Source organism: Bemisia tabaci, chromosome 1, assembly GCF_918797505.1.
Source record: "Bemisia tabaci chromosome 1, PGI_BMITA_v3".
NCBI lineage: Eukaryota > Metazoa > Arthropoda > Insecta > Hemiptera > Aleyrodidae > Bemisia > Bemisia tabaci.
Window position 1 is genome coordinate 39,055,885 of NC_092793.1, and position 14,953 is coordinate 39,070,837.

At 39.9% G+C, this 14,953-nt stretch overlaps 1 protein-coding gene across 6 annotated transcripts in view; it reads left to right on the top strand.

Annotated features, from left to right (window-relative positions):
- Positions 1-14,207, top strand: part of tim (timeless) — a 161,118-nt gene extending 146,911 nt beyond the window's left edge. For all 6 annotated transcript variants that reach the window (XM_072300699.1, XM_072300706.1, XM_072300702.1 and 3 more), the window contains one exon: positions 4,655-14,207. In XM_072300699.1, the coding sequence (XP_072156800.1) occupies positions 4,655-4,769 (115 nt within the window). In that variant the 3' untranslated portion in view covers positions 4,770-14,207. The remainder of the gene's footprint in view (positions 1-4,654) is intronic.
- Positions 14,208-14,953: the final 746 nt, after the last annotated feature.

Genomic DNA, 14,953 nt, shown 5'->3' on the forward strand with positions numbered 1-14,953 from the left:
AGTCCCATTAGGTAGTTTCATCTAGTTTTATCTATGAAAGTAATAAGTCATACAAAAGAGCAAATTTGAGGATTTTCCTAGATGATGCTGAAAGTGATTATTTCAGTTAAAACTAGGCAGGTCTGTACACAGGTTTAAATGGGGGAAAACAGGCTGATCAGGGTAAGAGCATTTTTTTGCTTTAACGTGTGCCCACATTAAGAAAACTTGACCACCTCTCAGGGAAGTATTTAAGGATATATTTTAATCAAGATAATCACACTTTCAACTTGTGAGTGGTGGGAATGAGGGTCAGGGCAACCGATTTTGCAAAATTGCTTGCGGCAATGTAATCGCATTTTGACACTTTTCTTATTTAACTGAAACAGATTCTTTGAAGCTGAGGAGCTATGTGCGTCTCACCACACAGTAGAATTTAATGTATAGTAGTGCTTTTAGCCCTGGGAAACTGTTTTGGATCCTTTACATTCTTACCCAAATTACTTAAATAACTGATAAAATACCGTGCGTACTCGCTATTTCGAAGCCTTTTAACTCGAAAAGCTCTATAATTCGAAGGTAAGGCTGATCCTCTTGAAAAAAATCCCTGTAATTCGAAAATTTTCAATTTATTTAGTCCCACTCGATACTTCGAAATTTTGAGCACCAAGCCAACTCGTTAATTAGCTCTATGATTTGAAGTGACCTTTGTAATTCGAATTGACATCTTGGACGCTCTGTAATTCAAAATCTTTTCGCCCGACGCTTTGTAATGGGCCTGTTGCAAACTTTTGCTAGAGCAAAACTAAGAGTTGTTTCTTATAGATAATGCCTCAAAAATCACGATGAGCGCATCGGCAAACTCTGAAATGCACTCATAACTTCACAATCTGTGTAAGAAATTTGCGGTTTTTTGAGCTTCCCGCTTCAAAAACGATACTACGGCACAGGTGAACATTTTGTAAGAGGAGTCGTTCCATCGTCGGCAATAATCATCATAGCCGACGCCAATCCGCCAAAACACGTTTGATGGGACGAGATAACACCTGAACTGGATTAGACCAGATAACAATCCGTGTGTTAACGTTCATATTTTCCACGCCCGAATGGATTGACCTTGAACTCTCCTTGAATTACGCGCGGAACTGCGTGCAAGCGTCGGCCATGATGAATATCGCCGACGATGGAGCGACTCCTCTAACAAAATGTTCACCTACGCCGTAGTATCGTTTTTGAAGCGGGAAGCTTAAAAAAACGCAAATTTCTTACGCAGATTGTGAAGTTATGAGTGCATTTCAGATTTTGCCGATGCGCTCATCGTGATTTTTGAGGCAATATCTACAAGAAACAACTCTTATTTTTGCTCTAGCAAAAGTTTGCAACAGGCCCATTCAAAGCCGTATTGGCGGATAGCAAAGGAATATCTGAACTTCTGCTTGCTCACCCAGGTACACACCACAAGAGATGAGCTGTGTAATCAGTGCGTAAGCGATACAGTGGTAGTGCGTGTTTAATTTAACCTTAATGAAAAAATACGGCAAGTTAACTTTTGCCCCAAAGTAAGAAGTTTTACAGGCCGTTTAAGATGGCCAAAAAAAAGTGAAATCGAAAAAGTGTTCTCAAATTTCAAATTATAGAGCTTGTGGTACCATGACTCCCAATTATAGAGCTAATGTACACATCTCTTTAATTCGACATTTTTTGCCACCGCTCTTTGTAATTCGAAATCTTGCCAATTCGAAAACCCTTTAATTTGAAAAAAAGGCTCGGTCCCTTGAATTTCGAATTAGCGAATGTACACTGTATACACCAATTCTCTCTTTTGCTTCAGTGATTTTGGCAAGGATGTAAGGGATCAGATATAGCTGTCAAGGGCTTACAACACTACTATACAGGGTGTTTCAGACCACCCGTACCAGGCCTTTTTCTTGGTTGGTTTAGGTCGTACGAAGTCGGAGACCGCGGGGTTGAATAGGGAATTGACCCCAAGAAATCTGAATTTTGTGGTCCCGAAACCCCCCCACCCCCCTTGGGGGGTAAAGGGGGGTCACGATGCTAAAAGTCACGGTTCCCGACCGAATTGCGGATCGATCGCATCAGAATTGAAAAGCACGGAAAATTTCTTGTGGAATTGACCCCTAAAAATCCAAAATCGGACCATCCAAGGCCCAAAAATGATCCCCTAAAGAGGGGGACAGTACCCCCCTCCATAATTTCTCTTTGGTCTCAAAATTGACGTAAATTCTCCAGAAAAAGACGGTCACCCAGGTAATCGACCTCGAAAAATCCAAATTTCATGGTCCCGAAGCTCCTCCAGCTCCCCTTGGGGAGTAAACGGGGGGGGGGGGGGCAATTTTAAAAAATCGGGGCTCCTTTCCGAATCGCAAATTGATTGCATCCAAATTGAGGAGCAGAACACATTTACATCTTAAGTGACTCCTAAGAGTTCTAATAGACCCCCTGAACGGCAGAAAGTAACTCCCTGAGAAGGGGGGCTTCGCCCCTGCCTAAAATTTCTCAAGATTCCTCAATGGTCGCAAAATTGACGTCGATTCTCCAGAAAAAGACGGTCTCCCATGTAATCGACCCCGAGGAGCTCAGGGAACATGAAATTTAGAGTCCTCGGGGTCGATTACATGGGAAACTGTCTTTTTCTGGAGAATCAAAGTCAATTTTGCGACAAAGAGGAATCCTGAGAAATTTTTGGCGGGGGCGAGGCCCCCTTCCTCAGGGGATTACTTTCTGCCGTTCAGGGGGGTCAATTAGAACTCCTAGGAGTCACTTAAGATGTAAATGTGTTCTGCTCCTCAATTTGGATGCAATCAATTTGCGATTCGGAAAGGAGCCCCGATTTTTAAAATTGCCCCCCCCCCCCCCGTTTACTCCCCAAGGGGAGCTAGAGGAGCTTCGGGACCATGAGATTTGGATTTCTCGAGGTCGATTACTTGGGAAACCGTCTTTTTCTGGAGAATTTACGTCAATTTTGAGATCAAAGAGAAATTATGGAGGGGGGTACTGTCCCCCTCTTTAGGGGATCATTTTTGGGCCTTGGATGGTCCGATTTTGGATTTTTAGGGGTCAATTCCACGTGAAATTTTCCGTGCTTTTCAATTCTGATGCGATCGATCCGCAATTCGGTCGGGAACCGTGACTTTTAGCATCGTGACCCCCCCTTTACCCCCCCAAGGGGGAGTGGGGGGGTTTGGGACCACAAAATTCGGATTCCTTGGGGTCAATTCCCTATTCAACCCTGCGGTCTCCGACTTCGTGCGATCTAAACCAACCGAGAAAAAGGCCTGGTACATGTGGTCTGAAACACCCTGTACATTACTTTTTACCATTTAGTGAGACATACTTGACTCCTCAACTTTGGAAGACCTGTTTGAGTTTGATAAGAAGAGTGTCATGATGGAATCAGTTTTCTGCGCATACCACTAAGATAAACCGGTTGCGCCGAGACTCCATCACCATTCACGGGTCGAAAGTGTGATTCTCTGGTCTAAAATGGATCCTCAGATGCCGTGCTAGGCGATGGTTAAGTTTTCCTGATTTGAGCGCATTCTGTAGCTAAAATGCACATTCTCCCAGTTCAACTTTTTTTTGCCCCATTTAGACCAATGTAATTTATCCCGAAATTTCAATTGCTTTATGCATTATCTAAGAATAGTTCAAATTTTCTCAAATTTTAGATGAATTAGTGTTATAGATAGAAACAATTGCCATTTAGTGCTACTTGGTATTCCACCATGACCGAAATGAGCCGTGTCTTAGTGTCTGCTAGATACTGTGAATACTTCTGGACAGACTCATCATTACTACTTCTTAAAATTGACAGAAGCAATCAAGAAGTGGAGATTACTGAAACAGCCGTTCCCTATTATGAAAGTTTGTGTTTGGAACTGTGTGCAAAATGAAATGAAATAAAATAAAATAATGAAAAAACCGGCGCTCCGCTTTGCTCCGCGCCCGTTCTTGGGGGGGCCTCGCCCCCCAAGCCCCCCCAGGACGTGCGCCCCGCGCGCGTCTTTTCACGGTTTTCTGCGCATCTAGTTTTTCTTCTATTTAAGTGTTCTGCGCATCCACCGCGAGAAGGAAGTGTATTTCCCGAAGTGGGATTGGTTTAGTCATTGAATCGTAAGTCTGTAAGCCATTGTGTAATGGATAGTTTTTTTTCCAGATATTTCCTTTCCTTAGGCCGCCGTGCGACGAACAGTTTGTCCAAAAACTTCTTCCCCCTGACCCACTGTGTGACGATCAACTTGTCCAAAAATTTTCTCCCCCTGACCCACTGTGCGAGGAAAATTTTATCCGAAATCTTCCTTCCCCTGACTCACTGCGGCGAACACTTTGTCCAAAAACTTTCTCCCCCTGACCCACTGTGTGGCCCTGCTCCGGCCGGCTTCCCTCATGCCGTGCTCTCAGTGGGGTCAGAAACTCACCATTTGAAAAGCTCCTAAGCTTTTTGGCTGATTAATATATCGTTCGTCATGTGTCTTGGGGGAGTATGTACAACCAATTTTGTCCGAAACAAAACATTTTTAATTTTTTTCTCTCCTAGGAATAGATAAAATCTTAACTTTTTCCAATTTTCCAAGCCTCAATGTTTTCTCCTTCAACAGAGGTGAGGGAAAATGTTTTCTGATTTGTTCTTTAATTTTATTTTGGATTTTTACAGTGGAGATAATGAAGATGTGGAGATCAATAGTGTGGGAAGTGAATCAGATTTGACACAGATGTACGTCAGTGACGAAGAATCGGCTCCAGCAAAACTACCGGAAGTGTTAACATAATTCATATTGTGCTCAGATCGTTTTTAGTTTTTTCTGTATTTTTATTGTTGAATGAGCCTGCCTCCTTCCTAAGGCTATAGATTATTTTCTGCCCAGAAGTTTTCCCATGTGATAAGAGCTGCAATGGAAAGCTTGTCATAGCAATTGATAACGCGAAAGAAGTGATATTATGACAGTGAGAAAGCAGGTTCATTCCCTTTCAAATATTTTCAACTAAGTACACTTCAGAGCACAACTCTGTCGAAGGAAAGTTGAATGAAAAGTGAATGTAGATCTGTCAGAAATCTTAATGTAGGATAAAAATAGTTCATTTTTAGACGTGATTTTATTCTAATGTGTTCTTTGAGCTTTTCAAAAAAAATACAACGACTTTTAGATTTTCTTCTCAGAAATATCATGCAATAAGTGAGGTTTGCATTTTTCCAGGAAGAAAATTAATATTTTTCCCCCAGGGAAATCCAGTCATACTGTTAAACAATTCTTCCTTTCAGTTCTTTGAGAGTCTTTTAATTTTTTTAATTTGAAGTAACCGAATGCATGCAGATTGAAGTTTACAGCAATTAAATGAAGACATTTCCGCATCAACTCGAGCAACCACGAGAAAGCACAAATAAACCTGGTTTATTTGTTTATTTGTGCTTTCTTTAAAGCTAGTTATAAAATGAATAAATTGTCTGAAAAGTCATAATTACAGCTTTCTAACAGCATATTCTTTTCTCTAGTTTGGTCCTAAAGGACGCTGGCAGATAGGAATTGCCTACAAGCATTGTAAAAAAATAATGAAATACATGCAGCTCTAGTCAAATTAAATTACTAGCTGCTTCAGTGCACTAAAATCGAAAAGCAACATACCAATAGAAATCAGTACTTTCTACCTGTACTCTCTACTACTCTACAATCCTACTCTTCACTTGTCTCTAATACATCGTATAAAAGGTGTGGTTGATAAACAGTTTTACAGAGGGATACACATACAGGGTGGCAAGCGTCAGGGAAAACCGGGAAAACCGGGAATTGTCAGGGAATTTTGAGTGACCGGGAAAAGTCAGGGAAATGTCAGGGAATTATTGCCGCGGTCAGGGAATTTTCGTAGCGCATCAGCGCATCTTATGAACTAACGTGTACATTACGTAGCAAACAGAGTTCCGTCCCTCCTCCACATGGCAACAGTGTTCCACGATCGGTCATTTCCGTCCGACTCCGTTGGGTGTCGTTCCTTTTCGTCGGTCCCCCACTCCTCCGTCATCGTTGTGACTTACCAACCTATGCACACTAAAAGAATGATCCTGTCGGTTATTTCGTTGCGCCCGGCGGCTTTCGGTAGGGGGAACTAACAGAAACACGCGCGGATCGGGAATCGTTGACAACCGTGTACCAATGAAAACAATTTTATTAATAACCTCGAGTCAGGTCCGCGCAGATCGTGGTGTATACCATGCATAGTTCGAATCTGCCGTGTTTTGGTAGAAAACATGTAAGGTTGGTGCAACTGCATGGCTGGGCGGTGAAATCCTCCTAACCTAACATCGTAAATGAAGTGGTGCCAAAGCAAAGACATAAAGACGGAGTGCTCGTATCTAAAAGCACGGGAAGAAAGTGAAGCCTGGTTTGGCGCTGGGTGCTTGTGTGAGTGTGTAAATGAGCGCGGGAATCCATGGCGGCAAACGGAAATTTGATTTGAACTTGTCCTCTTGATTTTTCCTTATTTCTTCTTCTAAACGTGTTTTAAATGCCTAAAACGATTATATCAAGAAAGTTCGGTCTGCGTCCTAATATAATACACCTACTTTTGCTCAGTAACAGGCAGTAATCTCAGATAAAGTTAGTTTTTCTTCTGCTCATGGTGGTTCTGCAGGTTCAAACAGGTCGTTACAGTTCTAGATGACCGTCACTCCCAAATGAAATTAATCGGTCGACGACGGACCAAAGCTAACCTAAAGTTAAAGAAATATGAGTGGGTAAGTGAATTTGGGCAAAAATAAACCTAGAATACTTTGTTTCCGCAATTATTTTATTCAGTTCCCGCCCTATATTTGAATTCAAACTTGTCCCGATTTCGCCGCCAATCCTCTAGCCAATAGTAGAGGTGGTTGAAAAGAAGCTTCATTTTTTGCTTTTAGCCCTCCGTCTTTATGTCTTTGGCACAAAGACATAAAGACGGAGCGCTCGTATCTAAAAGCACGGGGAAAAAGTGAAGCTAGGTTCGGCGCTGCGCGCTTGTGTGAGTGTGTAAATGAGCGCGGGAATCCATGGCGGCAAACGGAAATTTGATTTGAACTTGTCCTCTTGATTTTTGCACATTTCTTCTTTGAAACGTATTTTAAATTCCTAAAACGAATATACTAAGAAAGTTCGGTCTGCGTCCTAATATAATACACCTACTTTTGCTCGGTAACAGGCAGTAATCTCAGATAAAGTTAGTTTTTCTTCTGCTCATGGTGGTTCTGCAGGTTCAAACAGGCCATTACAGTTCTAGATCAACGTTACTCCCAAATGAAATTAATCGGTCGACGACGGACTGAAACTAACCTAAAGTTAAAAAAATATGAGTGTGTACCTGAATTTGGGCAGAAGAAGCTCTAGAAGCTTCATTTTTTGCTTTTAGTGCTCCGTCTTTATGTCTTTGAGTGGTGCTGGTGCTGAACTGAACTGTTAGGACGAAATTTTGTAGCTATTACGGCACAATCTCATAGCTTTTGCAGCTGACCGATTTCAGTGATTTTAATACAGAGACTGATTCATCGTACGCCACTCCTTCCCTTTCATACATTATTAAGAAGTTAAATGAAAATTTAAAATTTTAATTAATGTGTGTAATTTTTTTTTCTGAATTTTCTTTGATTGTGAAATGGTTATCTCTTTTTATCAAAATAAGTTAAAGATGTGCATTCCAGGCTATAATTCATTCAATTATTCAGCACCGAATTTACCCACAACATTCTGAGTGCAACTGCGCGTCGATGACTTTAAAAAGTCAGGAAATTTAATCGTATTCAGAAAAAGTCGCGGTCTCTTGCCTACAAAAAGTCAGGGAATTTTATTGTAAAGTCAGGGAAAAGTCAGTGAAAAGTCAGGGAATTTTGAAATTGAACTTGACTTGCCACCCTGACATATCATTTAATCTTGTATGGTGAATAGAAAATTCTGGGAGATGAGGCAAAAACACGTCTTGTTGATGTAATAGGGCACTAAACAGGCAACTGCCATACCTAGGAATCAACTCAACTCGTACCACTACTGCATTCACTATCACAGGTTCTTCATTTTCATATTTTTCTGGAATTTCAATAGTATGAATCACTATATCACCAAGATAAACGTAACTTTACCTAAAAATTAAAAGCCACCACTGGTTACTAAAACTTGCCTGGCAAAATTAATAAAAAAAAACTTCACTGCCAGTGCTAGGTATCCCTTTAAACAGAAAGCGATAATTATACCAAGGCAGGGCCAACCGAAAATGTAATAAGTTAACCTAATAAGCTTTCTTCATCATTTCGGACATTCTCATCATCTGCTCCACTTCCGCGATCATTCATGTTTTTTTCGTTTTCTCGTTGTAGACTTCGTTCCTTTCTGCATCAATATCAACTGTCATAACCCTCCTTGCCTTCACGATTTTGAGATTATTATCTGTCGTGACGCAAAACACTGAGTAGGATTAACGGAGAATCATTGAGAATCTTCGATTAGAGTGAATTCATGTAGTCCACTGTGTGACGCTCTAGAATATCAAATATTGAAAGGGTTCTAATCATCTTCAATAGACTGAACAATCATTTCAATTACGCTCTTTCCTCGTTTCGTTCAAAAGTCCACTTAGACTGAAAACGTTTTTCCACTTTTTTCAATGAATATTTGCTGCGTTGATCCCCTTTAATCGTACGCTACCTCAGTCACCTCTTCCCTTTTTTTCTATCACAAATGGGGTCTTAAGGGGTCTCTTGATTTTTATAATTTTATTTTTTTCTTGTTTCCTGGTCAAGGAGGGGGTTGGAACTACCGCGGAACATCTCAGACTTTCTGTTTCTGTTTTTGCCTTGGTTATCCATTGTCTTGTGTTTTCTAGTTTAATTGTATGTTGTGCCAGTCTATTTAGGCCGGTGTACTCTAGCCTGTTAAAATTGTATCTATGATGCTATAGAATGCAGGATTCTCCATCAGTACTAATTTACGGCCGTTGATGACGACGCTTGTGTAAGCAAGCAAAACAAGCATTGTCAATTATTTTCACATCAATTTTGAATATTACTTGCTTGAATGTCATGGTTTTAATGCTCTCTTATCTCAATTTTTGGACCCCTGCTTGGTTTTTATCTATTCCTTCTCGTGATTGTTCGAGGCCACTCTTTCGATTTCTTTTTTCCTCGTATTCAGCAAATTCATTTTTGTGTGAACTTAAAGGCTCCAATAGCAAGATGTAGGATCAACTTTTGAACTTGCTTTTGGCTTGGCTCTTCGCTATGAACAAAAAAAAACTGGGAAAATGCATGTGAGCTCACTTTTTGGATCTGTTTTTGCTTACAGCACCCTACCATTAGCCTCTTCAGGGTACAGGTAGCAATTGCGGGAATTTTAATTTTCCAAGTCGTTTTACCGAATAACTCTTGATTCTACTAATCAATTCGAGATGACATTCAAAAAGTGAAAATATCTGCTTTTTAATGATGTGCTGGTTTTCAATATCGGTGTTCATAAGCTGTAAGTAGCTGAATGTGATTGGAGTCATGCATTCCTCCTTTTTTTTATATGGCTTCATGCAATTCCTATTTTTCATCATCCATTTGCACAAAATTGAAAAAATTTTATGCTGGTAGAAAGCTTAAATTATGATCATTCCATTGATTTATAGTCCAGGCGCCTGGTAATTCTACCTGGAATTTTGGGTACACAGCGATTTTTTTGGCTTAATTTACGTTTTTTGGGTCGCTGAATCCGAATCTGAAGTTTCCTACCGCGTACCTGGTGAGCATTTTCCGCCATTTTAAAAAAATGGCCTAAAAAGACCTTTTTTTGCGGTTTTTTTAATATAGCGGCTAAGCATGAGAAAAAGTCCCTGATTTAGTTAATGTTTTGAATAGCTGACATAATTTGGAAGAAAATGGTATATGAACATGCTAGGTTTGCTCAAAAATTGAGGAACCTCGGATCTCCGAACTTTGGAACGCTTCGGAACTTGGCTGACTGCGGCGAGCCGGATCGCGCGTTGACGGGTGCGCCGCGAAAACGTGAATGGGCACGATGTTCACGATACTGCATCTTCCTCAATTTTTAAGCAAACCTAGCATATGTATACACCATTTTCTTCCAAATTATGTCAGCTATTCAAAACATTAACTATTTCCGGGACTTTTTCTCATGCGTAGCCGCTATCAAAAAAACCGTGAAAAAGGCCTTTTTAGGCCATTTTTTCAAAATGGCGGAAAATTCTCACTAGATACGCGGTAGGAAACTTCAGATTCGGATTCAGCGACCCGAAAAACAGAAAGTAAGCCAAGAAAATTGCGGTGTGCCCGAAATTCCAGGTAGCCTCATTTTTAGCTACCGGGCGCCCGGACTATTATTCGTGTTTTATTTTTATAGCTTTAAAAATAGCAGAGATATACTTAAAGAAACAGGCTGTCTGAATTGCAGAAAATTCCTCGATATGATTGCTGTAAAACTCTATTGCGCGCAGATGGTTGCCTTGAATTAGAAAACTAGTAACCTGTTAATAATCTACTAAAAGACATTTTCAATAATACAAGTAGATTTTTTTCAGCAATAATATTTGTTGCTAAACTTCATAAAAAGAAACTTCACATTTATATTGAATGACTTTTGTGAGAAGAAAACCTAAAATTCGAATTATTTTATGAGGAGCTGGAGAGGCACATTTCAAATTATGGCTAGGAACGTGCTGGTTTTACTCTTTTTAAAGATTCTGAAGAGTTCTAAAAGGTGAATACACTTTTTCAATTCACTTTTCTTTCATGGAGCTGTGAAAGATACTAAAAAAGCTTAAAAATATTCAGAAACGCAAAGAAACAGACCTTTTATTACTTTAAGGGAATTTTAAGAGTTTTACAATGACTGTCCCAAAACTACTGTCCATCGACTACAACCTCAAGAACTAAAATGAATATCAGCATGCGGTTTAAGAGAGGTTCTAGATTAACTCATCTGCTTTATAACAAGACAATGTTGAGCTCCATCAGTTGAGAATTGGCAATTTCCTAGCGATTTGACAAAAGCATGTTGTATGGGGTTATACACTAAAAAAAAGCGGGGGTGTTCCCTTAAAGAGGAAACAAAAAATAGGCTTTGGTCGTTGAGACAACAAGGCCACTGCAAATATAAGGTATTTTCCAAATACTGGAATCACAAATAATCAATCATTTTCTGAAGTGTCGCTGTCACTCTCTGGATCATTGACTGCATGTGGAGACTGCGAATCGACCTATTAAAGATAAAGGGATAGAACGAAGAAAACGTAGAAAGTGAATAGATAAGCAGAGTGCGCAAAGTTTTAAGTGAAGGGCGGCAAGATTTGAAACTGGAATCTGAAATGAGGATAGGAAAAGGAAAAGAAAATTTTTAGGCGTATCAAAAATGTCTTCACTACCATGAGCCTGCAGCGGCACGACCTAACCCGAAAACAGCGTGCCACAGAAGAGAGGGCGTGTTGATTTTATCCCTCTGGGATTTTCAGTCCTCTCTGTCGGTGCGCGGCTCGTTAGACATCAACATCGCACGAACTTGACATCATTGATGAGCTATGCACTGATGATAATTAACTCTTTGGACCTATTACCATAATACCAAAGTAAATGTTCAACACCTTTACCCTCCTGCATGTCGTAGGTTAGTGCTGCCTGGACAGTCAGAGTTCACAAGACTTTTTTGTGACCAGCAGTTTAGGAAGGCTTCAGGCCACTGATGAACGGTTTGCATGGGACGAATCATGTTTTCTCTTGAAGCCTAATTATTCTATTCAGTATTTTGACCAGCTATCGAACGCCTCTGAATACAAAACCGAATTGTGCTCCACTGAGCCTTTCTCAATTGTGCTAGGAGATATGATGCTGGTCGAGAAAAACTTGCGTGAACACTGACTGTCCAGTGTCCATAGGGCACCAACCTGCAACAGGCGATTGAAGAGAGGAAAGAAGTTGAAAAGTTACTTTATCATCTTAGTGATAGGCTCGAAGAGTTACAAATCCTTAGTACATAGCTTATCAATGATACCAAGTTCATGCGATGTTGCAGTCTAAAGAGCAGCGCACCGACAGAGAGAACCGAAAGTCTTGGAGGGGTGGAATCATCATGTTCTCATAAAATCGTCAATTCTCAACCGAGGGAGCTCAACTTGGTCTAGATTCAAAATTAATGAGTGGACCTAGAACCTCTTACAAACCACGTGTCGCTTTCTTTCAGCTCTCGAGAAGGAGGTCGATGGACAGTTGCTTTTAGACAGCCATTGTGGGCAACAATACGAGGATCATCCAAAAAGTAAGATCCCCTACCTTGTATCTTCCCAACGAAGTAAGATAAATAAAATCTGTGAAAAAGCTCACGTGAAACATACTCTAAGGTTTAAAACAAGCCTAAGTTTTTGTAAATCGGTTCAGAGGCTCATGAGAAAACTCAATTTTACTGGGACAACCTTCTATTGACGTGTCCACCTCAAGCGACAAGATGCGCGGAGAGTCGATCATTTCAAACTCTGGCTGTGGCCGCAAAGCATCACATCGAAAAGGAATTTAGTAGCCCTTACTGAGTAGACCTTACCTCACTTTTTAACGTAGTATTCACCTTTGTTTTGACATTTCTGGTATCACTATAGCAGCTTCTTGATACCTTCCTTGTAAAGGCTCTTCTCTTTTCACCATAACCAGTCATTGACAGCGCTCTGCACTTCCAATTCAGTTGCTTTGCATAAAGAAATTTTCCCCCAGCCTTCGTAGTATCTCAAATTAGCCTCATATGACTTTCATCTGTTCCCTGAGCTGAAAAACTTCCTCAGTAGATAGCGGTCTCCAACTGATTCGGGAGTGCAGAGCGCTGTCAGTGACTGCTTTCCGTGCCAAGAGAGAACCGATTTACAAAAACGTGGATTTGTTTTAAAGCTTAAAATGCTTAGTAAATATGTTTTGACCGATTTATCTCTTTTTGCTCCGAAGATACAAAGTAGGGAACCTTACTTTTCGGATGACTCTTGTACTTTTGAAACTTGGGAAACATTCAAAATATTCTGGTCAACTTTTGTATTTTGCATTATGTACTCAATTTAATCTGCAACTTTAAATTAAGAGTGTGCAAGATGTAAATCCCAAAACAATCAAGTAGAATGTTTTCCTCCTTATTCAAAATATTCCAATCACTATCATAAAAGTTGCATTTCAAAGCTTCTTTCAAAAGATTCATAATGTAATCTGGTAATAGGAATGCAAACCTCAAATTAAGTTCTCTGAATCTAAGTTGAATCTACGAACTAAAGCTAAATCTACGTACAAATTGAATTCACTGAATTGGTACATGAATTTTGGTTAGGAATAGGCTTTTTATAATGGGAGTGGTGCAATGTGTGTACTGTATTTTTGGCAGAACAATGGTTGCATTCAGCATAATATGTATCTCCAGTTTCATAGGAAACTACTGTAAGTCCCATCAAAATCTCTGAAGTTATTTTATCACAAATAATTAATGGGCTACTGAATTTTTTGTCTAATGATTTTTTCTTATTTTCTCTTGGACCCATGATGTTAATGGAAAATTTCCAAAACGATCGTGAAATAGGCGATTTAAAGTCCTTGAATAGCCTAACGCTGGTGCCTACTAATGCCCTAAAACTCGATTCTGTAACATGACTGATTAAAATTTTGCGTAGCGACTGTCCAAGGAAATAAAAATTTTGGTTGGTAAATATCCCAGATAATGGTGGTCGGAAGGAATGTCCGAACTTCAATATTTGAAATCTAAAATGTCCAAATCCGTTTACGTCCAAAAAATTTAGATGTCCAAACAAAGTGGAAGTTCATGAGCAAATTTTGGACTTTAAGGTACCCCACAAGAATTATGTAGAAGCATATGAAGGCATCTGGGTTTAAGATGGGAAATTGAAGAGTAGGAATATTAATTGATTAATTTCGAATCCAAGTTGACCACAACTTACTCACATGCATATACCATGCAGAAACAGTACTTATCGAACCAACAATATTGTTGAGAGCTTCCATTCTCGATATGGGTGTTAATCTAAGGTCTGCTATTCTATTACTCTCTAGCTGGTAAATCTCAATATCTAAAAGTTCATGGAGTGCTTATGAGAAGATCAACATAATATAGAAATTTTAAGTCACGTATGTTGATATGGCACTTATGTAAGTCTAGCCGCCCAGGCCTCCTGTGGAAGCGAGCCCTGCAATATATAGCTGTCATGGCGTCCTAGCACCAAAATACTGTCTTCTTCTTATCTCCCATTTTCCAAGTCTTCACTGTCTCTTCAAAAGTATAAACGACCAAATGGATCTCAAATATCCGAACATGAAACAACAAGTGCTCATGAAAAGCCACGATAGTCAACAGCACATTCCTGCCCTGGTGTGCTTGTATCACTTGTATCAGTAGCACTGAAACGAGAACAATATCCCACAGTGCCTCTACGCCATAATCTACCCTCTTAAAATATTACACAATTTACAGGAGGAGAAAAGTGGTGAGTATTAGCATTCGAGCTGTAGATATATTCAAGGAAATGTTTGAGCAATAATGACTTTTGGACTTCCAGAATACGTATTTGGCCATTCAATCACAATTAACTTAATTTTTATTGAACACATGGAGTTTTACACATTTTAGGTAAAGTTTGGACTCTCCTCCCTGTCACCCAGGTGGCTATGAAGCACTGAGCTAACGAAGAGTGCTGTTTGCGTCTAAACTTTAGAGGAATGGCTGCAAGCACTTCAGTACTAGCCAAGGGCAACATCGCAGCCTCGAATCAAAAGTGCCATAGAACGTTACACACACGCTCGGAAAATATCAGCTAATTTCAGGTTAACAACGCGAATGAAAGGAATTGAGAAAACTATGCAGTTGTCAAATAGATAATCTCCGCACAACAAAGGACCTTATTCAAAATCGGCCATTTCCAACTTCGGTCAAATCTTTGTAATATTTTTAGGGTTAATAGAGGACCACTTCCC